This window comes from Salvelinus fontinalis, chromosome 10 (genome assembly GCF_029448725.1).
Source record: "Salvelinus fontinalis isolate EN_2023a chromosome 10, ASM2944872v1, whole genome shotgun sequence".
NCBI classification, from domain to species: domain Eukaryota; kingdom Metazoa; phylum Chordata; class Actinopteri; order Salmoniformes; family Salmonidae; genus Salvelinus; species Salvelinus fontinalis.
In genome coordinates, this window is record NC_074674.1 from 29,797,009 (window position 1) to 29,822,414 (window position 25,406).

Below are 25,406 nucleotides of genomic sequence, written 5' to 3' on the forward strand. Positions count from 1 at the left end.
TGCTGGTCATTTAAAAAAAAGCTAGCTAGCTCATAAATGCAAACAATGTTCTTCCCCAAAAACATAGCAAAATGACATACTGTTTCAATAGCTATAGTTAGCAAATTCAGAACACACAACATTCTATAATAGAACTGTGTTATTTTACGTGTGAAATTAAAAGCTTATTTAGCGCGTCAAAAAGTGTTAGGACTCATCAAATAGTGTTATTTGAAGTGTATCTTCTTTGACACGCAGACCCAAACGACGTTCCATAGTATGTCATGAAGCTAATAGCTATTACTGTGTAACTCTGGTAGAGCAACATGTGTACCGGTGCTCGACCAGTCAGCGAAAGCCAACGTCACCCACGACAGAGAACAGTTGATAGCCACGGTCAATGAATACCATTATCTTGGCGTGAATGATGTTTGTCTTTGAGTTGTCTCACTGAAATTTTCTTACTTACGCTTTCAAATGACTGCTCGACTTGTTGACTGCTCGATCCACACAGCAGACATTGTGGGTTAGGTTAGGAATGCCGTGTTGCATGTGTAGTGCAACATTTTACGTGGTGTCATTATGTCATGTACCTACGTTATAAAAGGTATGCATGTCAGCTTTGACATCGGTTTTGCACATCGGTGTTAAACTAGACACCGGGCCGATACCGATGTTGTCATTTTTAGCTAATGTCGGCCGATTCCGATATGTTCACCGATATATTGTGCATCCCTAATTCAAATATATGAAAAAACTTAAAAGAAATAGTTTCAACGGTATTGGGAAACCATTGTGGCTTTTACCAAAATACTCCGGTATACCGGCCAAGCCTAGTTGTCGTTGTTGCATCTATTTTATAGCAGAGATTCTCAAGTGGTGGGTCTCGACCCCGCAGGAGATTTTGAATAGGTCGTGGGTGTCGGAGGAAAAAATAAAAAATAATAGCAGGGAGGGGGGGATACTCCTGTCTGAACTTAAACAACTAAAACCAGGAATAGTAGAAATTATAAAGAACCTAAAAATGTTATAATTTCATCTGAACAATTTTTCTTCAATCACAGTATTTTAAATATAGAGCTGTTAGCAGAGCTTTTTAGCGGATTTGGTTGATTTTGTGATCTCAAACCAGTGAGCTTATTAACATTCTTCATCAAGAATTGTCACACCCTGGCCTTAGTTATCTTTGTTTTTGTTATTATTTTAGTTAGGTCAGGGTGTGACATGGGGAATGTATGTGTTTTTGTAGTGTCTAGGGGTGTTGTATGTGTATGGGGCAGTGTCTAGTGTAGTTGTCTAGGTAAGTCTATGGTTGCCTGAAGGGTTCTCAATCAGAGACAGCTGTCATTCATTGTCTCTGATTGGGAGCCATATTTAAGGCAGCCATAGGCATTAGGTTAATGTGGGTAATTGTCTATGTTGTACGTTTGTAGCTTGTGTGTGCACTTAGCTTCACGATCGTTTGTTGTTTTGTTTTGTAAAAGTGTTCGTTTCGTGTTTCATCATCTTTAATAAAGGAAGATGTCTTCATATCCCGCTGCGCCTTGGTCCGCTTATTATGACGATCGTGACAAGAATATGGACAATATTTCATTATTGACAAAGAAAAAGGTGGGAATGTTGTTCCCTTGTCAAATAATTGCTACATTTACTATCAATACAGAATTAAAAATAGTTCTCCAGATTGCATTTTGGCATAAAAATACATCAGGATGCAAATATTTGCTCGAAACTGACAACCTGGTTAAATTTGGGTCCCAAAGCAAAACCAGTTGAGACCCACTGTTCTATAGCAAACTTCACAGCAAAAGAATCCACTGTTCCTTTCCACGCAAAACCTCCAACTTACTCCACAATAAGTCACAGCAGCTCATCTTTGTCCACAGACTGACCAGACATATGCTAATGAGGGGCCACAGCGCAGACCTGTAACTCTAAACCCCCTGGTTAACATTGACCAGGATTCAAAGAGTTCCCAGAATAGTAAACGGTAAGTGGAATTGGAAGTGAAAGGCATCTCCCAGTAGTCTCTAGGAGGCAGGCAGAACTATGACTACTCCTTATTTACCAGACAAATATTGGTCTAGTGCAAACAAGTCAGATAAACAGTCAAACAGCTGGCAGCCTGTGAAAAGATGCTTCATATACAGTCATCAGAGTGACTGATTGCATTGATATGCCTGTTGGTCATTGATACAAGCAGAATTGTACAAATTTAAAAAAGATTAGACTGCACTCACTTTGCTTGATTTAAATGCTTATTTAAAAAATGTAACACTGGAGGTGCCTTGCAAAAGTATTCACCCCCCTTGGCGTTTTTCCTATTTTGTTGCATTACAACCTGCAATTTAAATGGATTTTTATTTGGATTTCATGTAATAGACATACACAAGAGTAAAAATTGTTTAAGTGAAAAAAAAAAAAAAAAACGTGTTCTCTAAATTAAAATAAACTGAAAAGTGGTGCGTGCATATGTATTCACCCCTTTGCTATGAAGACCCTAATTAAGATCTGGTGCAACTAATTACCCTCAGAAGTCACATAATTTGTTAAATAAAGTCCACCTGTGTGCAATCTCAGTGTCACATGATCTCATATATATAAACACACACACACACACACACACACACACACACACACACACACACACACACACACACACACACACACACACACACACACACACACACCTGTTCTGAAAGGCCCCAGGGTCTGCAACACCACTAAGCAAGGGGCACTATGAAGACCAAGGAGCTCTCCAAACAGGTCAGGGACAAAGCTGCGGAGAAGTACAGATCAGGGTTGGGCTATAAAAAAAAAAAAAAACAGAAACTTTGAACATCCCACAGAGCACCATTAAATCCATTATTTAAAAAAAATTGAAAGAATAGCCTGACTGCCATTAGGTAGAGATGAGATCCTCAGACCCCTTGTGAGACCATATGCTGGTGCGGTTGGCCCTGGGTTCCTCCTAATGCAAGACAATGCTAGACCTCATGTGGCTGGAGTGTGTCAGCAGTTCCTGCAAGAGGAAGGCATTGATGCTATGGACTGGCCCGCCCGTTCCCCAGACCTGAATCCAATTGAGCACATCATGTCTCGCTCCATCCACCAACGCCACGTTGCACCACAGACTGTCCAGGAGTTGGCGGATGCTTTAGTCCAGGTCTGGGAGGAGATCCCTCAGGAGACCACCCGCCACCTCATCAGGAGCATGCCCAGGCGTTGTAGGGAGGTCATACAGGCACGTGGAGGCCACACACACTACTGAGCCTCATTTTGACTTGTTTTAAGGACATTACATCAAAGTTGGATCAGCCTGTAGTGTGGTTTTCCACTTTCATTTTGAGTCCAAATCCAGACCTCCATGGGTTGATCAATTTGATTTCCATTGATCATTTTTGTGTGATTTTGTTGTCAGCACATTCAACTATGTAAAGAAAAAAGTATTTAATAAGAGTATTTCATTCATTCAGATCTAGGATGTGTTATTTTAGTGTTCCCTTTATTTTTTTGAGCAGTATATATATATATATATATATATATATATTAATTGAAGTCAGAAGTTTACATACATATTAGCAAAATACATTTAAATTCAGTTTCACAATTCCTGACATTTAATCCTAGTAAAAATTCCCCGTCTTAGGACAGTTAGGATCACCACTTTATTTTAAGAATGTGAAATGTCAGAATAGTAAAGAGAATGAATATTTCAGCTTTTATTTCTTTCATCACATTCCCAGTGGGTCAGATGTTTACATACACTCAATTAGGATTTGGTAGCATTGCCTTTAAATTGTTTAACTTTTTAGGGATAGGGGGCAGCATTTTCACTTTGGATGAATAGCGTGCCCAGAGTGAACTGCCTCCTACTCTGTCCAAGATGCTAATATATGCATATTATTATTACTATTGCATAGAAAACACTCTGAAGCTTCTAAAACTGTTTGAATGATGTCTGTGAGTATAACAGAACTCATATAGCAGGCAAAAACCTGAGAAACAAATCCAAACAGGAAGTGAGAATTCTGAGGCTGGTCGATTTTTAACTCATCGCCTATTGAAATCTCAGTGGATATGGATCTGTTTGCACTTCCTACGCCTTCCACTAGATGTCAACAGTCTGTAACACATTGAATGAAGCTTCTACTGTGATGTTGAGCCGGATGGGAGCTGTTTGAGTCAGTGGTCTGGCAGTGTGCCAGGTCCTGGTCACGCGCATTCCACATGATATCGACTTGCGTTCCATTACTTCTATAGACACAAAGGAATTCTCCGGTTGGAACGTTATTGAATATTTATGATAACATCCTAAAGATTGATTCTATACTTAGTTTGACAAGTTTATTCGACCTGTAATATAACTTTTTTAAGTTTTCGTCAGAAGTTCGCCTGGACCTGCACGAGCGTTTTGGATATGCGTACTCAACGTGCTAACAAAAGTAGCTACTTGGACATAAATAAATGGACATTATCGAACAAAACAACAATTTATTGTGGTATTAGGATTCCTGGGAGTGCATTCTGTTGAAGATCAAAGGAACGGGAATATTTATCATGTCATTTTGTATTTCTGTTGACTCCAACATGGCGGAGAAATCAGATTATTGCATGGTTTGCTTTTTCCGTAAAGTTTTTTGAAATCTGACACAGCGGTTGCATTAAGAACAAGTATATCTTTAATTCTATGTAAAACATGTATTTTTCAAAGTTTATGAGTATTTCTGTTATTTGATGTGGCTCTCTGCAATTTCTCAGGATATTTTGGAGGCATTTTTGAACATGGCGCCAATGTAAACTGAGATTTTTGGATATAAATATGAACTTTATCAAACAAAACATACATGTATTGTGTAACATGAAGTCCTATGAGTGTCATCTGATGATCATCAAAGGTTAGTGATTAATTTTATCTCTATTTCTGCTTTTTGTGACTCCTCTCTTTGGCTGGAAAAATGGCTGTGTTTTTCTGTGACTAGGTACTGACCTAACTTAATCAGATAGTGTGCTTTCGTCGTAAAGCCTTTTTGAAATCGGACACTGTGGTGGGATTAACAAAAAGTTTATCTTTAAAATGGTGTGAAATACTTGTGTGTTTGAGGAATTGTAATTATGAGATTTCTGTTGTTTGAATTTGGCGCCCTGCACTTTCACTGGCTGTTGTCATATCGATCCCGTTAACGGGATCTCAGCCGTAAGACGTTAATTGAAATGCATTCCAGGTGACTACCTCATGAAGCTGTTTGAGGGAATGCCAAGAGTGTGCAAAGCTGTCAAGGCAAAAGGTGGCTACTTTGAAAAATCTAAAATGTATTTTGATTTGTTTAACACTTTTTTGGTTACTACTACATGATTCCTCCATATGTTATTTCATACTTTTGATGTCGTCAATATTATTCTTCATTGTAGAAAATAGTAAAAAGAAAAGAAAAACCCTGGAATGAGTAAGTGTGTCCAAACTTGACTGGTACTGAATATGGATGATTTCTAAAGCCAGGCACATTCAACAGTTAGGTCTGTAAACAACAGCCTAGTTTAGTTGAGGTTTCCTCTCTCCTCACTTTTCTTAGACAATTAAGGCAAGGAGTGTTTTCTCGTCCCCTAACTCTGCTGCTGCCCCCGCCTCATTGTTCTCTACACCAATATGCTGGTTAACTTTGCTATTATGCACAGACCAACATGGTCTAGGAAAAGGCACCAATTCAACAGTGCACGTATGCGTTTCAGAACCGCGGACATCGACCACTATCCAACGCGGGAGAAAGCGCATGCTATAAAATGTAATTCTAACCATATATAAATATAAATATTATTATTATATAAATATAGTAACCATATACAATTTCAGTAGCACATCTTAGAATGATGGACTGTGTCATCCCAACAGCCTCCACAATGGATCAGTCCACTCACAGGCACGAATCATTCAGGTGTTTCCGTTTACACGTTGGATAGCCTTGGGCTTCAGAGCCCAATAAAACAGACTTTCTTGATGACTGCAGTCCTGTAATCATAACATGCCCTTTTTCTGATACTGATGACATTGCCCTTTTCATGATTCAACATGATCCTCTCACAGTTAAATTGAGTGGGATAAGATCAGACAATTACAGTGCACCGCAGCACACCACTTTGGGAAGAGGGGGATACTCATGCACAACATTACAACAGATGAGCCCCTACCTCCTCAACACCCTCTGTGTTGAGTGCTCTCCAAATGTTGGCTCAGTAGACACACTCACTGCCCACACCTCATGTTCAGACTGAGGCTGACTGAACAACAAACCCCTCATTGTGTACTAGGTAGGCAGCTAGTCAAGATACATTCCTCCTACCTGCCAGCGTTTCTCTCTATTCCTTTCCTTCACCATGTGTTTCTCTCTAGTCCACTCCTCGCCATCAGGATTCCCTTAGTTGAGGCTACAACATGATAACTCAAGGAACAGGGAGAGGCTAGTGAATTGGTTTCCCATGTCAGATTGTGCATGCAGCTTTCACTGGTTAAGGAATGTTTCATCCTATTAAAATACATTACTTTGACTTCAATTTCCCCCATCACTAATGCGTTCATAAATGATAGGATCTTTCTGGATGCCACTGCAAGTAAAGGCGGGTTCCGTTGAAAACTACATAGGTATTTCCATAGCCACATGAAAGATGTTCCTGAAATCAGTGCACAATAAGATGTAGAGTAAAAACACAAGGTAGAAAGTTAACATATTGGACACGATGGTAAACCTACGTAGAACGGTTTTACAGAGAGGCAGATAACATGCTTACTTAAGTGATAATACCCGAGGAGCCGGTGTTTGGAGGATATATTGGCACGGGGCGGCTTCTGGGGCATTATCACTTGTATACAACAGGTTCCTAACATATTAAAATAATGTTTGACATATTTTCCTTAAAAACGTTACTTAATTTATCCATACTATTTCATCCTTCCACAAGATATAGTCCTGACACAAATCTAGGGTTTCTACCCAAGCCGGCTGGTCGTTCGTTCTATCGGTTCGGTTGCCAGAGACGCAACCTAGTCGTTCAGTCCTTTTGTTCTGTATCTATGGACGCGACCCAGTCGTTCGTTCTAAATGTTCCATTGCCATACTGGCTGGCAACGTTCTTAACCCTTGCTTGCTAGCTAGCCAACTACGGCTAACTTACAGTCACATCAAAAAGTGCAGGCAAAATAACAACAAAGTAGCTGCATTTGCAAAAGCTGTTTTCTAGTGACATTTATTTGGATACAACCATAACAATGAGCTAATGAGGCGCGATTTCGCCTGGCATAGAAAATGTGCTCATTCGTCAGGACACTTGTTCAGAGGAGCTAGCCAACAACACAGCTAAGACAATCACTTCAAACTGAAGCTGGAAAGACTAAACTACAGTAGCTGCGCTTCATTTCATTTGACCTTTTTTGAAATTAAATTTTCATTGTATATATCCATAAAATGATGCCAGCTGATTCATTCATGATTTCGACTGACTGAGAAACACTGCCTGCATGTCTGTCTCGTCCCGACTCATTCATTACTTTGGGACAGCTGGAGATGGAATTTGAATATTGAAACAATGTTCCAAATGTCAGAGACTGACTAAGGCTTACACAAATCTCCGCTGTTGAAAACGAAATGTTAGTCTAAAAGAAATATGAGATAATGTCTGGATGCTTTTTAAAGTAGAGATCAAGTTTATAAATTGCCTGGCTGGGCTGATGAGACAGTGGATTGCGCAGTCAGATAGAACAGAGTAAATAGGCATTTTAACATCATAGATTTAGCCGGTGGTAATTTGTGGAATAGACACCGGCTGGAATACGGTTTTAACCAATCAGCATTCAGGATTAGAACCACCCATTGTGTAAATAGTGCATAATGTGCTGGAACAGAAAGAGACAATCTTTGTATACTGAACAAAAACAAAACACAACGTGCAACAATTTAAAAGATTATAATGAGTTACAGTTCATATAAGGAAATCAGTCAATTTAAATTAATTAGGCCCTAGTCTGTGGATTTCACATGACTAGGAATACAGATATGCATCTGTTGGTCACAGATACCTTTCAAGGTAAGGGTGTGGATTAGAGGTTGACCGATTAATCAGAATGGCCGATTAATTAGGGCCGATTTCAAGTTTTCATAACAATCGGTAATCGGTATTTTTGGACACCGATTTGCAAAATATTTTTTTACACCTTTATTTAACTAGGTAAGTCAGTTAAGAACACATTCTTATTTTCAATGACGGCCTAGGAACGGTGGGTTAACTGCCTTGTTCAAGGGCAGAACAACATATTTTTACCTTGTCAGATCGGGGATTCGTTTTTGCAACCTTCCGGTTACTAGTCCAACGCTCTAACCACCTGCCTTACATTGCACTCCACGAGGAGCCTGCATGGCAGGCTGACTACCTGTTACGCGAGGGCAGCAAGAAGCCAAGGTAAGTTGCTAGCTAGCATTAAACTTATCTTAAAAAAAACAATCAATCTTAACATAATCACTAGTTAACTACACATGGTTGATGATATTACTAGTTTATCTAGCATGTCCTGCGTTGCATATAATCAATGCAGTGCCTGTTAATTTCTCATCGAATCACAGCCTACTTCGACAAACGGGTAATGATTTAACAAGCACATTTGCGAAAAAAAGCACTGTCGTTGCACCAATGTACCTAACCATAAACATCAATGCCTTTCTTTAAAATCAATACACAAGTATATATTTTTAAACCTGCATATTTAGTTAATATTGCCTGTTAACATGAATTTCTTAGACTTAGGGATGACACCCGTTAAGATAAAATACAGAATGGTTCCGTATTTCACTGTAAGAATAAACGTTTTGTTTTCTAAATGATTGTTTCCGTATTCAACCATATTAATGACCAAAGGCTCGTATTTCTGTGTGTTATGTTATAATTAAGTCTATGATTTGATATTTGATAGAGCAGTCTGACTGAGCGATGGTAGGCAGCAGCAGGCTCGTAAGCGTTCATTCAAACAGCACTTTTGTGCGTTTGCCAGCAGCTCTTCGCAATTCTTCAAGCATTGCGCTGTTCATGACTTCAAGCCCATCAACTCCCGAGATTAGGCTGGTGTAACCGATGTGAAAATGGCTAGCTAGTTAGCGGGGTGCGCGCTAATAGCGTTTCAAACATCACTCGCTCTGAGATTTGGAGTGGTTGTTCCCCTTGCTCTGCATGGGTAGGTTGGCTTTTGTCGATGTGTTCCTGGTTCGAGCCCAGGTAGGAGCGAGGAAAGGGACGGAAGCTATACTGTTACACTGGCAATACTAAAGTGCCTATAAGAACATCCAATAGTCAAAGGTATATGAAATACAAATCGTATAGAGAGAAATAGTCCTATAATAACTACAACCTAAAACGTCTTACCTAGGAATATTGAAGACTCATGTTAAAAGGAACCACCAGCTTTTATATGTTCTCATGTTCTGAGCAAGGAACTTAAAAGTTAGCTTTTTTACATGGCACATATTGCACTTTTACTTTCTTCTCCAACACTTTGTTTTTGCATTATTTAAACCAAATTGAACATGTTTCATTATTTATTTGAGGCAAAATTTATATTATTGATGTATTATATTAAGGTAAAATAAGTGTTCATTCAGTATTGTTGTAATTGTCATTATTACAAATAAATAAAGAATAAATAAAAAATTCTGATTAATCGGTATCGGCTTTTTTGGTCCTCCAATAATCGGTATCGGTGTTGAAAAATCATAATCGGTCGACCTCTAGTGTGGATCAGAAAACCAGTGAGTATCTGGTGTGACCATCATTTGCCTGATGCAGCTCGACACATGTCCTTTGCATAGAGTTGATCAGGCTGTTGATTGTGGCCGGTGTATCGTTTGTTCCACACCTCTTCATTGGCTGTGCAAAGTTGCTAGATATTGGCGGGAACTGGAACATGCTGTGGTACACGTCTAGGACATTTTCAGCTTCCAGGAAGTGTTTACAGATTCTTGAGACATGGCGCCGTGTATCATCATGCTGAAACATGAGGTGATTGCAGCAGATGAATGGTACAACAATGGGCCTCAGGTTCTCGTCACAGTATCTCTGTGCATTCAAATTGCCATCGATAAAATGTAATTGTGTTCGTTGTCTGTAGCTTATGACTGCCCATACCATAACCCCAACATGAGGCACTCCGTTCACATCAGCAAGCCGCTCGCCCACACAACGCCATACAGTCTGTGGTTGTGAGGCCAGTTGGACCTACTGCCAAATTCTCAAAACGACGTTGGAGGTGGCTTATGGTAGAGCAATGAACATTCAATTATCTGGCAACAGCTCTGGTGGAAATTCCTGCAGTCAGCATGCAAATTGCACGCTCTCTCAAAACTTGAGACATCTGTGGCATTGTGTTGTGTGACAATATTGCACATTTTAGAGTTGCCTGCTATTTCCCCAGCTCAAGATGCACCTGTGTAATGATCATGCTGTTTAATCAGAATCTTGATATTCCACACCTGTCAAGTGGATGGATTATCTTGGCAACGGAGAAATACTCACTAACAGTGATGTAAACAAATTTGTGGACGAAATTTGACCAAAATAAGCTTGATTTGTATGCATCTAAAATGTCTAGGATCTTTTAATTCAGCTCATAAAACATGTGACCAACACTTTACATGTTGTGCTTATATTTTTGTTCAGTGTACATTGGGTAGGTCTACTCTACACAGAAATGCTCAATGCACATTCAACACTAAAACAATTAGTAGGCCCATCTCAAGCTCACACTTCAAATTTGAGATAGGAGTCCCCAAAAGACAAAAGTAACTTTAACGGGCAATCAGCAGTTGAAATAATAGCAAAGCCCCGTTTAGATAAAAAACTGAGGGATGGTGCTGGAGAAATGTAACCACTCAAATTTAAAGTCAGCGCTATGGATGAAGGACTAACCATCCATGATATCAAAACTATAGTTTTTACCATGTTTGGAGGCTATAGTGTTTGTTTACAAACATTGGAGAAAAACAAGGGTATAGTTTTGGTTCTGATGGGTTACAACAGTTATACTTAGCTCATGAGTCATTTAGAAGTTACATTCTTCAAGAATCAAATGGGTACATATCATTCATGTATAAATGCAAAAATGTATGCATGCAACAGTAGATTTCCCATTTAAAAGTACGTTTAAATCCTGTGTGAATAACACCATGCATGTTTGCAAAAAGTGGTTGTTGCTCGTATTCCCAGCCTTGTAGCAATCTTACCTGCAGCATGGTCACAACATGACAAGGATTCAGTAGGTATATCACTGTCTTTTTGGCGAATTTGAATCCAACCTCTACTCCAAACGTCATACACAAAGCAACCAGCAACAGGTTCTTGCCCAAACTGTCCTCTTTTATCCTTGGACCATCTTTCGCGATCTCTTTGAGTTCTTTAGAAATGTTGATTTTTCTCAGTGCGACGACAACTTCCACGATGGAAATCAGAACCATGACAAAACTCTCGCCGATACGTTGTTGGGGTGCAAGAAAGGCGGCACATTCTGGGCCACCGTTGCCTTCAAACTTTGGGTCCACGCCGCCATATAACCAGTCTAAAAGACTGTAAATGTTATATCTAGACATATTCCTCTTCTCGTTTTGGAAAAGGTAAGAACAAGATGGAAATAAAATATAGTACACTGACTTCTTGTCGAAACATGAACTGCAGTATTTCACCCTGGCAGTGATCTCTATAAAGAACGCAGAAATGTACACCACAGCTGCCACCGCCTCCTATTCTTGACAGGTAGACGTAGTACTAATAGAAATTCAGCTAGCTAGACTGCGTGGACTGTAACTCGGAGGCCGCCAGTGCGAGACCAAATTGCAGTGTGGAAGTAGCTAGTTAACTATAGCTGCTTCTCAATCATATGGAAACCTGGTCATTCAGATAAGAAAATAATCATAGCTGGTTAGCTAAAACATTGACTATTAATACGTAGCAACATTAAAGCTATGGCTGTACCCCCATGTACATACAAGTAACCACGTGATTAGCTACAGGCATGTCGACCAAGTCACATATTTGCAGTGGCATTTTAAGCATTTAGCTATTAATTAGTTGCAAGAAATTAAGTTAACTAGCTGGCAGCAGCATCCAAAGATATGACTACGAGTAGGATAAATAGTAGCAAATTCAACAGTCCAGTTGTAGTTATTATGTTGCTATATCTCATCAAGAGAGGCCATCGTTGGTGCCCAGTTGCACTATTTAATCCAACCATTTATCACAGGCCGGCAGAATCGCGAAGATTTGACATCATTCGTTCAAGCACGAGACTGTAAAGGTAGCTTACTAACTGGTTATATTACAACTGATATGCGAGTCCACGTGCGTTGTAACATACGGTTCTTGCTGCCTACAACGCCGTTTTCTTTCAGATATTTTTGTATTAAAAAATATAGCATAGCTTTCTTCACCAAACAATTTTAGCTCTATCCATCAAATTCCTTTTAACCCATTTAAAATTTCGTCTCTACACAATAGGAAAATTACTTCCTAGAGGATAGTTGCGTTTAAACCCCGCCTCTTTCAGTTAACCCCTGACTACTAGACCCCCTTTGTATACAGATGTCTATACATTTACAATCTGCTGTATCTGATATGTGTAAAAAAAAAAAACATTCATTTACAATAACAAGTGTTCTATATTTATGGAACAGCTTGCCCTGTCACGTAAGAGCGGTAAACACCATTGAGGTTTTAAAATGTAGTTTTGAGATGGAAACCAATCTATTAAGCTGTGCAAATAAAATGTCTCATTATTATTTCAGTCAACAATAAGTGACACTTTAATGGACCTATGCTGGATGTATCCATTGGGTGTAGCTCTCGCAGTATGTCATTAATATAAGTGCAGGCTCGCCCTCTAGTGGTTTTTCATCACAGCTGAAGAAGTGACCCCAGGAAATTTGATAGGCACATACAGAACAATGAGCCAGATATTTTACTGAATGTATACATGTGAAGCATCCGTTTGGCGTTTCCACTCACTACCAAAATTGTGATGAGAGGAAGCCCAGTGACCGGCAGTGGAGAAGATGGAGCGATATGGATTGTGGCATACATTCTGCAAATTGTATCACTGATGAAACATTTGATCTCCATCAAATTTTCTGTTTCCAAAACTAGAATCTAAAAACAAACAGAGTGGACTGCATTGTGTAGACATTACCCTTTGCCAACGTAACATAATACTCTTTTTGGACGAATTGTACAAGGGCGAATTGAGTTATTGCACACGCGCATTTAACAGAGTAGCGTTCCAAACGGAAATATGCAAATAAAGGCTAGAACGCGCCAATATTATCTCACTAGCTCGTGCTTGGCTCTGCCCACCTCTTTGCTTGTTCTGCCCGCTATGATTTATTTGCTCCAATTGGAAACGACAGACTTCTGGTCTGTCTTGGGTTAGTTAAACAAATATGTGACATCAGTCTATGTTACATATTGAGCTCGCCAGTTTGTAGTCCTAAAACCCGGAAATAAGTAACCTCTAGTTCGGTCACCCATCCCTATGAGAAAATAATAGGATTTTGGAATAAACTTCTAAAAGAAGGTCTGAGGTTAACACAGGCTTAGGAGATCTTAAGTTCTATGATATTATAGCAGTCGGTGAACATGATCTTTATGAATTATGAAGCCTTTATGTGCTTTAAAAAAAAGTAATTTAAAAATAATCACAAAAGATATGTTAGCTGATTAAGTCTCATTGAACAAAGAATCTCATTGAACAAAACATACGGTCTCGTATGCCTGTGTTTAGGACAGACCTTCCTTTGGGCGTTTATCCAAAAACTCTACAAAAACTCCATTAATTTCTTCCATAGGCTTTGTCCGAACCGAGGCGAAGTTAGTTCCTACACAAAGATAACGTTACTATTTCTCTCTATACCCCATGTCTGCACTCCCCACCCAGAAGCTATGTGCTTTCCCACCTGCCCGTATAGAGAACCTACAGGAGATGGTTAATTCATACAATTGATTTGTAGGGCTCATGCAGCAATGGCAGTGTATTTTTCTGAGGAGAATATAATTTTTTTGCACAGAACCTGTATAATATGTGCTGACTGTAACAGTGGAGGCTCCTCAGAGGAGGAAGGGGAGGACCATCCTCAGTGAATTTCATAAAAAATTTAAATGTTAAGACATTAAACAAGTTATAATTTTTAGATAAAACTATACTAAATATAACCAAATAATTTACTATTAATAAATAAATAACACAATTTTGCAATGAAGGTCTACAAGTAGTCTCAACAGCACTCTGTAGGGTAGCACCACGGTGTAGCCGGAGGACAGCTAGCTTCTGTCCTCCTCTGGGTACATTGACTTCAATACAAAACCTAGGAGGCTCATGGTTCTCATCCCCACCCATAAACTTACACAGTAATTATGACACATTCAGGAGGACGTCCTCCAACGTATCAGATCTCTTGCAGCATGAATTGACATGTTGTCCACCCAATCAAAAGATCAGAGAATAAATCCAGTACTGAAAGCATAAGCTACAGCTAGCTATCACTGCAGTACATAACATGTGGTGAGTAGTTACCTCAAAAAGAGAGAAAGACAATAGTCTAACAGTTTTGAACAAATTAATTTCTTACAAAATGATGGAGAAGCAAGAGCAGTTTCACTTACTTTGCAAGCTAGTTTAGCCTACTGAAACACGGGGATGCTACATTAGCTAGCTGACTATCCAACACAACACTGGAACTCTTCCAAGTCAAGGTAAGCTTTTGGTTTTACTAATTTATTGCCACCGGGTCCCGCCGGTATAAGTGCTGAACTGCTTACTGCATGATTGTAGCAGGTTTAATTTAATTTATTTAACTAGGCAAGTCAGTTAAGAACAAATTCTTATTTTCAATGATGGCCTAGGAACAGTGGGTTAACTGCCTTGTTCAAGGGCAGAATGACAGATTGTACCTTGTCAGCTCAGGGATTTGAACTTGCAATCTTTCGGTTACTAGTCCAACGCTCTAACCACTAGCCTACCCTGCCGCCCCAAACTGACATTTCTTTAGCTAATATGGTAACAACAGTTTGGCTTGGAAAGTTTTTTTTTGCCTGGTCACATACAGCTGATGTATTGTGCATTGAAGTCCACAAGTGAAGGGAAAAGGTGAGAGGAGGAGAGTGCATAGATAGATGCGAGAAGGAATACAAAGTGGCTGCTATGAAAGTGAACTGTGTTTACAGTGGTCAGTGATGTATTCCTTCCGACGATTCTGTTGAAAAAAAAATCTTAAACATAAGCAAACGGTACAAAATGGGGATAAACATACCTGAATTTGTCAAAAAAAACTTGTTTGAAACTTTTGGACTAATGATTACACCCTATATAAGCTAGATGCAGGCAAGAGTGTGCAAGGCGGTATTGAATGTGTCACTGTCTGTCCATGTGTCACTGTCTGTCACCTCAACATTTTCTCTCGACCTGTGTGCACCTACGTTGTAAACTTTCCTTCATAGGCTAGGTTGTAGCAACTTCATGATGGGTATAGGGAAAATTTGAGTATCATGTAGTAGCCTAAATCTATCGCTGTTACATTGAGCTGGGTGAATGGAATATGAATGACAGTTATCCAATATGCTGTAATAGAAATAAGGCCATGCCCATTAACAAAAGAAAATCGTCCTCCCTCATCCTAAACGGCACTGACTGCTACTGGACTGTAAATTGCTAGGATTAGAGATTGCAATCAAGACGTAAAGGTAAATGTGCAACCCTGTCTTGACTTAAACTGCCAGAAGAACCACTATGGTTTGGATTTTTTTGTCTGATCTAATACTGTCTCCGTAAACATCAAAGACAATGTACATGCAGACAGAAAAAAGCCCCACCCACCCTCTGGGGGTGGGCGGTAGTGATGAGCAGTTACTTCCTGTACTTTGGGCTTCAAAACACTAAAACGTTTCCCCTCTATGGATGTTGGTGTCAGTATGATTCACCAAAATGTTTATGCAAATAAAAAACTACTAATGGAGGGCACAGCGAAAATATTGACATTCAGATTTCCTGAAAAGATTATGAGATCACTCCAGCACTAAGGTGAACTGCGCCCACACCCACCACACTCTGTTTTAATAGTTTTTATGTAAACTGATACGTTTTTTTATGGAGATAATCCATACTTGGGAATATCAAGCCATATCAAAGGCATAAACGTTGGTAATAAGTTAATGTTAAGATATCCTTTCCATCAATACTGTCTCTACATCAACCGTCAGGGTCAGTTCTATGGCTCTCTGTTCCTGTATGCGGACGATTCTGCCCTCTTGGTTTCACATAAGAATAAGGAGACAGTTGAAAAGACCCTAAGCAGCAAACTGACTAAAGTCAGTAAGTGGTTATCCGACAACAAACTGTATCCTGTTTAGTTCCAAACACAAAGTAAGAAACTTTTCCAACTTCTAGGTCAAGTGTAATGGTGTAGTGGTGAACGAAAAATGCTCTGTTACATACTTGGGTGTGAACTTGGGTGTGAACTGGACCAACACGACTGGTGAACTCATGGCTCTGAAGGACATTGGGAAGGTTCACTCCAGGACAAAGTTCCTGGCAATGGTTGCCAAGTTCCTGGATACAGAGACTATGAGGACCCTGGAAAGATCTGGTACAGTGCCACTATGAATATGCTTGTATCTCATGGTTCAGTGGTATAACAAAAAATATGAAGTACAAACTTCAAATAGCCCAAATCAAACTAATGAGAATTATACTCAAGCTCTTCCCTAGGACGCACATTGGTCCTAACCATTTCAGGGAACTAAACTGGCTTCCAGTTGATCTCCGGGTGGTGCAGATCAAACTGTTGGTGGTTTTTAAAGTTATACATGACCTTGCCCCCAGTTACCCATCTGGTTATTTTTATTTCATTAGAGACTCATAGCCAATAAACCAGAGACAGTGTTGCCATTATCAGACCGCTCTGCTATAGGAGCATGGCTGGAAAAAGCTCTTTCCTTAACACTGGTGTAGTGGAATGCAATGGTGTACCAAACATATAAAATCCATTCCTATGCTAGAGAGTTTTAAGATAAACCTTAATAAATGGTTTATGGGCAAAATGCTATAAAACTGCACAGGCTTAAAGGAAAGTATAATTGTTTTCAATGAACATTACATGGTAATCTATTTTATTCCTTGTATGGTTTCCTCCCTATTGATGAGATGTATTTGAGATGTACTTGGTTTTCATGTTATAATCTTGTGTATATTTTGTTTTCATGAGGACCACAATGGAAATACATTTTAAAACTGTTTTGTGTCATCCTCAATGATTTTAATGTCATTGTACGGTATCCACGTGTGGTTGTTTTGTGTTTTAAAATGGTCAAATAAATCACACCAAAAAATGTCATCACAGAACACAACACCTGTAATGTACTTAGTTTCAAGAATAAGTCATAACAAAGTTAATAATTCTCTGAAACTTTGAGAAATAAGTTTTAATGACAATAACCTTTTTTGTTTTGTCATCTTTCTGAAAGTCAAATTTTATTGACATTTTAATATGAAATTAATTCATGAAATAAAGTGGTCCTTTCTTTTTTCCCTAAAATCTTTTGCAAAGAAATGTGAGGTGACTAGGTGAAAAATCTGTTGATGTGCCCTTGAGCAAGGCATTTAACCCTAATTGCTCCTGTAAATCGCTCTGAATAAAAGCCTCTGCTAAATGACTAAAATGTACATGTCAAAATGTAAAAAAGAAATTCACATAGCCTTCATCATATGACCAAATCCTCTTTTTATTTTTAACATGGCTCTGATACCGTAGTTGCAAGAGAGGTCAGAAAACAAAATGAAAACTTTCGCTAGCATGATCCATTGTCTGTTGTGTGCTGTTCATATGGAATAAAAAGACACAAGATTATTTTGAAAAAGCACTGAAATCACAATCTGTAGAAGATTAAATACAAATTAAATACTGTTCTCTTATTTTGACAGAAATATTAATCCTGCTAATGTTTGAAAGAAAATGTTGTTATTATACTGATAAAGACACACACGTTATGTAAATATTGAGCGTAAGAGTTTGTCAAAGAGCTGTAAGAATTGGCTGTAGGGACAGTACCTAAAAAGTGACTAATTCATAATTCCCATCCAGGTGCCGGGAGAGACCCAGGGGAAATTTGATTGAAGGTGACAGCTGTCCCCTCCTCTGTCACACACACTTTTTAAGGCGACCCAAAGGAACCTGTCCTCCCTGACATCACAAACATAAGGCAACTCAATGTTTAAACTACTCTCTTCTGCAACCAAGGAAGTAACCCTTTTCATCTGATTCTTAGAATTCTGGGTCTAGTGAAGCAGGAAGGATGTGGAGCAATAAGCAGTGCTGCTGAGAGGCACCAAACGAGGGGTTCAGTGGAGACAGGTCCACACAAACCAGCAGGTAGGTCTATGGGAAAAAAAAGTTACATTTTGAATGTTTTAATGGTGTGAGAATATTTATAATGTGATCCATTGACTTGTGACAAACTTTAGAATTAATTCAAGGCAGAGGTATATATTCAGCTTCTTGTACAGCCCAACAGACTATCACACTTTACAACAAAACCTTGAAAACAAACAATGAGCTATGGCTTATTCTCTTTGGATCTTTTGTTTATGGGTGTTGGCCATGATATTGGTATGGTACTGATGGATGAAACCATATGGAGAGTAAGTTTTTGATTCCATATAGTTAGAATGAAATGTAGATTATTTTTATAAAGGTGAAGAGATAAGATTGTGACAACCTAGATTCATTATGGAAATAGTGGTTGTGCTGTAAACTGTCAAATTTGGTCAATATAATGTTACATTAACCAGCCAATAAACATAAACATCACATCACTCATGAATGCTTATAACGAATAGGACATTTCCCTCTTCGTCATACAAACACAGAGATATAGACATTTCACTTTCACACAGTTATAGACACTTTCACTTTTAAACACAACATGTGACATGGAGCTTAAGACCAACCCTGCTGAGTTGACTGAGATGCAGTGTTAATAAATCATCTATTCTAGTGTCTTTATGGGTGTCAAGAAGTGGTTGCTTGTAATCAATAAGGCAAACACTTGCATTTAAATTGGCAGGTCAACATGGGTGAAATATGCATATTGCTATCTATTTTTATTCAAGGGAATGGTTTGATTTTCACAGTCCAAAGAGTGGAGATATTTAAAACACATACAAATGTTACACCAGGCAACAGATATATATATATTGCAGAGGATAATATACACAAAAAAGTCTAAATACTTGTTTCCATTGTGGTCATCTTCAAGATGGATCTGGACTCAACATGGGTCACTCACACCAAGATGTCCACTGCTCACCCAGTTCTCAGTGTAAGGTCTGTGTGATCAAAGTAGAGCTACATCTGATTACTGGGTCAGTAATGACGTTATAAGCTGCATGTACCCAAACGGAACATCTCAATAGGTATGTAGACCGTTATACCAACTGTATTCTTGTTTAATAAAATACACATTTGATTAAGTATATCGTTGGTTCATTATTTATTGGAATATAAAATGTGACTTTTGTTCTACTTAGTCATCATCATGCCATACATGATAATCAAGGATAATATTAATAATAAAAGGTGTCTCGTATAAAAGTGAATAAAGCTGTCTCAATGTAGCTGTATTTTTTAGTTGGCTGTTCAGTATATTACAAGTGGTAGGCCAACACAATGTTTAAATATGTCTAATATAGGGCTCTGGGGGATTTTGGATAGAATGAGGATGGTTGGATTTGTCATAAGTGCATCTCAATAATCTATAGAACCCTCCTCTCTTTCTATCTTTGCTCTCATCTGCACTGATTGATTTGATGCCTGAACGCAGTGTTTCCCAAATTCACAATGGTGTAAAGTACTTAAGTAAATATACTTTAAAGTACTACTTATGTAGTTTTTTGGGATATCTATACTATTCATATTTTTGACAACTTTTCCTTTTACTTCATTATATTCCTAAAGAAAATAATGTACTTTTTACTCCATACATTTTCCCTGACACCAAAAAGAACTCGTTACATTTTGAATGCTTAGCAGGACAGGAAAATGGTCCAATTCACGTACTTATCAAGAAAACAACCCTGGTCATCCCTATCGCTTCTGATCTGGCAAACTCACTACACACAAATGCTTCCTTTGTAAATAATGTCTGAGTGTTGGAGTGTGCCCCTGGAAATCGATAAATAAATAAAAGCAAGAACATTTTGCCGTCTGGTTTGCTTAATATAAGTTATTAGAAACGATTTATACTTTTACTTTTGATACTTAAGTATATTAGAAATTACATTTACTTTTGATACAAGTATATTTAGAAACAAATACTTTTAGACTTACTCAAGTAACATTTTACTGGGTGACTTTTACTTGAGCCATTTTCTATTATCTTTACTTTTACTCAAGTATGACAATTGGGTACATTTTCCAACAATGCAAACTCGGTCCTCAGGACCCCAAGTGGTGCACGTTTTGGTTTTTGTCCCAACACTACACAGCTGATTCAAAGTATGATTAGTTGATTATTTGAAATCAGCTGTGTAGAGCTGGGCAAAAAACAAAACGTGTGCCACCCGAGGACTGAATTTGGGAAACTCTACCTAAAAGGCACTGTGCTTGTCCAGTGCAAGGGAGCCCTGCATGGTGTCTGCCAGGCCAGTGTGATGAAGGGACAGAGATGAGAAGAGGAATCTACTTTAGATGATTAGATGCAATCTTCTCCTAAACCTAAACAATGCCCTCTGCTCTTTTCCATCCTTTCTCACCATGGATACATTCAAATAACGAAAAAAATAACGTTTTTAAACATACCTATGAAATAGGCCTATTCAAACTGAAAGAGTAGTTTTCACCTGTCCAGTCCTTTGAATCTATAAACGCCACAAGGGTAGTAGGACAAAAGAGGCATGTCACGAATCCCGCCGAAGATGGTGCCTCTTCCTGTTCGGGCGGCGCTCGGCGGTCGTCGTCACCGGCCTACTAGCTGCCATCGATTCTTTTCTTTGTGTTTCTGTTAGTTTGGGCTGATTGGGTGCACCTGTTTTGAGTTTAGTTTTGTGGGTAGGCTATTTAAGGGCAGTAAGCCCACTGGCTGTTGTGCGGGCTTGTTTCTGTTATTTGGTGTTGGATTTGTTATGTGGATATATTATTTTTTCCTGGACAGTTTAGTCCTGTGTTTTTGGACTCGTCTTTTCATGCGCCCGTGTGTTTAGGGCATGGTCGTTTTTCCTGTCGACTGGAAAAGAAATCCACTTTCTTGAAACCCTGCTCTCTGCGCTTGACTCCTCCACCCAGTACTCCTAGCAGCTCTGACAAGGCACTAGAGATCGAAATTGTACTTTCTAGCTCCCGCCTATCCTTTCTTTGGATTGGTGGCTGTATCTCATTATTTAAATACTTTTTTGAAATATACGATGAAGGTTGGTGACGTCAACCGCCTGTATTCAATGGTGATACTATGCTACAGCCTTGGGAGCTCTCTAATTTGAGGTGTCCAAATACCTTAGAAAATATGGTAGTAATCTTGCTAAGACCAGAAGAGCTGAGGAGGAAAAGGTGATCATTAAGATAACTTCCCTTTCTCAGAGGTCCCCAGCCGGCCTCTCGGGGGAGGAGAAGATGGAACTAATTGAGTTACAAAATAAACTGGATAATATATATAGATTAAAAGCAGAAGGAGCCTTTATTAGATCTAGGAAAAAATTGATTGAGGAGGGAGAACAGAATTCATCCTATTTCTTTAGACTTGAGAAATTTCACTCTAAAAATAACACTATCCATAAATTAAACATTGATGGTGTTATTACAGATGACCAAAAATTAATCGCTAAATACTGTAGCAATTTTTACAGAAAATTGTATAGCTCTACGTACTGTCAGGAATCCACAGATATGTTTTTTAACTCACGGAATAATGTTCACTATCAGTGATATAGAATCTAAACAGTGTGATGAACCCATCAAAGTTGAAGAGATTATAGAGTCTATCATTTACATTTAAGTCATTTAGCAGACGCTCTTATCCAGAGCGACTTACAAGTACATACATTCATACTTTTCTGTTCTGGCCCCCCGTGGGAATCGAACCCACAACCCTGGCGTTGCAAGCGCCATGCTCTACCAACTGAGCCACACAGGACCACCCGTGACTATCGGGACTATCAAACATCTAAAGAACAATAAATCACCAGGTGTTGATGGAATTACATCAGAATTTTACAAATTATTTTCTGAACAAAAAGCTCCCTTCCTATTTGAAGTCTTTTTAGAGAGTATTAAAAACAATGTTCTCCCTCTTACAATGAGTCAGGGGTTAATAACACTGATACCTAAGCCTAAAAAAGATGTGCTGCTCATCGATAACTGGCGTCCAATTTGTCTTCTTAATAATGACTATAAGATATTAGCCTTACTACTTGCAAAAATAATTAAAGAAGTCCTGGATGCAGTCATTGATGAAACACAGTCTGGCTTCATGAGGAACAGACATATTTCTAACAATGTCAGACTAGTATTAGACATACTTGACTACTCAGACCTAATAACTGAGGATAGCTTCATATTATTTTTTGATTTTAATAAAGCATTTGACACAGTAGAGCATCAGTTTCTCTTCCACTCCCTTGAGAGACTTGGCTTTGGGGATTTTTTCTGTAAGGCTATTAAGACTCTCTATGCAAATGGTAACAGCTCTATCAAATTGAAATATGGTACCTCACCTAGATTTGAGTTAAAGAGAGGACTTAGGCAAGGTTGTCCTATCTCCCCGTACCTGTTTGTATTAATCACCCAACTTCTTGCAAATTCTTTAAAAAATAGTCCTGTACAAGGTATTTCCATAGCTGGTAAAGAAATTATTATAAGCCAGCTGGCTGATGATACTACACTTTTTCTGAAAGACGCTAACCAAATTCCCATATCGATCAATGTGATACAATCCTTTTCCAAAGCGTCTGGTCTATACCTTAACATGAATAAATGTGAACTCATAGCTGTCAAAGATTGTGTGACACCTTCATATTATGGTATTCCAGTAAAAGAAGAACTTACATATTTAGGCATAACCATTACAAAGGATCAGAAGTCTAGAGGCTTGCTAAATTTTAACCCTCTTATTAAAAATACCCAGAAGAAGCTAAATCAATGGCTACAGAGGGACTTATCTTTAAAAGGTAGAGTCCTAATAACCAAGGCCGAAGGTATCTCTAGACTAACATATGGCGCTCTATCTTTATATCTTGACAGTAAAATAAGCAAGGAGATAGACCAGATGCTTTTCAACTTTCTTTGGAGAAACCGTACTCATTACATTAGGAAAACTTTTTTAATGAACACTTATGATAATGGTGGACTTTACTACTTTAAATAATACTTTTAAGATCAATTGGATAAAACAATTCCTAGGAAGACCCACTTCTATCTGGAATTTTATTCCTCATCATATCTTCTCTACTTTTGGTGGCCTTAACTTCATGTTGTTTTGCAATTATAATATTGAAAAAAATTCCAGTGAAACTTTCTGTCATGTTCTGACCATAGTTCTTGTGTGTTTTACTTGTTTTAGTGTTGGTCAGGACGTGAGCTGGGTGGGCATTCTATGTTGTGTGTCTAGTTTGTCTGTTTCTATGTTTGGCCTAATATGGTTCTCAATCAGAGGCAGGTGTTTTGTGTTGTCTCTGATTGGGAATCATATTTAGGTGGCTTGTTTTGTGTTGGGATTTTGTGGGTGGTTGTTTCCTGTCTTTGTGTTCATTGCACCAGAGAGGACTGTTTTGGTTTGCCACGTTTGTTATTTTTGTATTTGTAAGTGTTCACTGTTTTCGTCTATTAAACATGTTGAGCACTGGCTACGCTGCGTGTTGGTCCGATCCCTGCTACACCTCCTCTTCTCGTGAAGAGGAGGAAGGCTGCCGTTACAGAACCACCCACCAAACTCGAACCAAGCAGCGTAGTAACGGGCAGCAGCAGCAGCGATTTCATGATTCTTGGAATTGGGAGGACGAGTTGGATGGAAAAGGACCCTGGGCAGAGCCAGGGGAATATCGCAGCCCCAAATCTGAGCTGGAGGCAGCGAAAGTGGAGAGGCGGCGTTTTGAGAAGCTAGCTCGGCAGCGTGAGCAGGATCTGGGTTATACCAATTGGGAGGAAATAGACAGGTGGTCGATCGACCCAGGGAGAGTGCCGGAGCCCGCCTGGGATTCCATGGAGCAATGTGCAGAGGGATACCTGCGAATGAGGTTAGCACGACGCGGTAGGAAGCCCAAGAAGAAACCCCCAAAATGTATTGGGTGGGGGCTAAAGGGGAGTGTAGCTGGGTCAAGTAGGAGACTTGAGCCAACTCCCCCTACCTACCGTAAGGAGCCAAGGATGGAACCAGAGCCGGTGAGGGCGGTATTGGAGGTGAGCGAAGTAGAGACTGTGAAGGATCTAATGGGGAAATTGGAGGAGAGAGAAATGAGGGATTTGCTGGTTTGGTGCATGAGGCACGATGTCCACTTTCTGCTTTTCATCGGCAGGTTTTCTTGTCATGGTCCTTAATTTATAAACACAATTTTTCTCCACAAAGATATTATATATGGAATAATCGGGATATATTGTATAAAAATACTTCTTTGTTTTTAGAATATTGGTTCCGAAATAATATCCTATTGGTGAGCCAACTGGTAAATGCAGAGGGTCTTTTACTCAGTTATAAGGAATTCTTATCACTTTACAAGGTCCCTGTAACACCTAAAGATTTTGCAATTGTTTTAGACGCCATTCCCTCAGGTGTTGCTCTGTTATTCAGGAACGTGTCAAGACCTGACCCTCAGAGCCTACCTTCTATTGACCCTGTTGACTCATCAGTAGGAAAGATTTGTTTCTCTTTTGGTCCATTCAACAACAGAGCGATACAAACCTTGTTTCAGCAGGAAAAACCTTATGTCATGCCTTATTGGAATGGATTTATTGATAATATCTGTTGTGAAAAAGTTTGGATGTTGCAACACACATACCTACTTGTTAACAAAATTAAGGAAGTTTCCTTTAACATTTTTCATAAATATTATCCTGCCAACCACTATATGAAGAAGTTTAAGGAAAACATAAACTTAAATTGCTCCTTTTGTAATGACCAGCCAGAAACAGTGTTGCATCTTTTTTTTTTGGCATTGTATTCATGTAAGAAAACTGTGACAGGACATTTATGAAGATTTTACACTATTGTGGAGAGATGTACTGCTTGGATTCTTTACATACGATAGAAATAAGCAGAACATTTTTATGTAATTAATTTCATTATTCTTTTGGCCAAATTTCATATACACAAATGTAAATTTACTAACAAAAAAACACATTTTCTTACCCTACAAAAATAAATTGAACTGTATT

The 25,406-nt window shown here is 38.9% G+C and overlaps 1 protein-coding gene across 1 annotated transcript in view; it reads right to left on the reverse strand.

Moving 5' to 3' along the window:
* LOC129863979 (transmembrane protein 164-like) overlaps positions 1-12,544 on the reverse strand; it is a 43,333-nt gene extending 30,789 nt beyond the window's left edge. The window contains exon 1 of the mRNA XM_055936473.1: positions 11,235-12,544. Coding sequence (XP_055792448.1) covers positions 11,235-11,597 — 363 coding nt within the window. The 5' untranslated portion in view covers positions 11,598-12,544. The remainder of the gene's footprint in view (positions 1-11,234) is intronic.
* Positions 12,545-25,406: the final 12,862 nt, after the last annotated feature.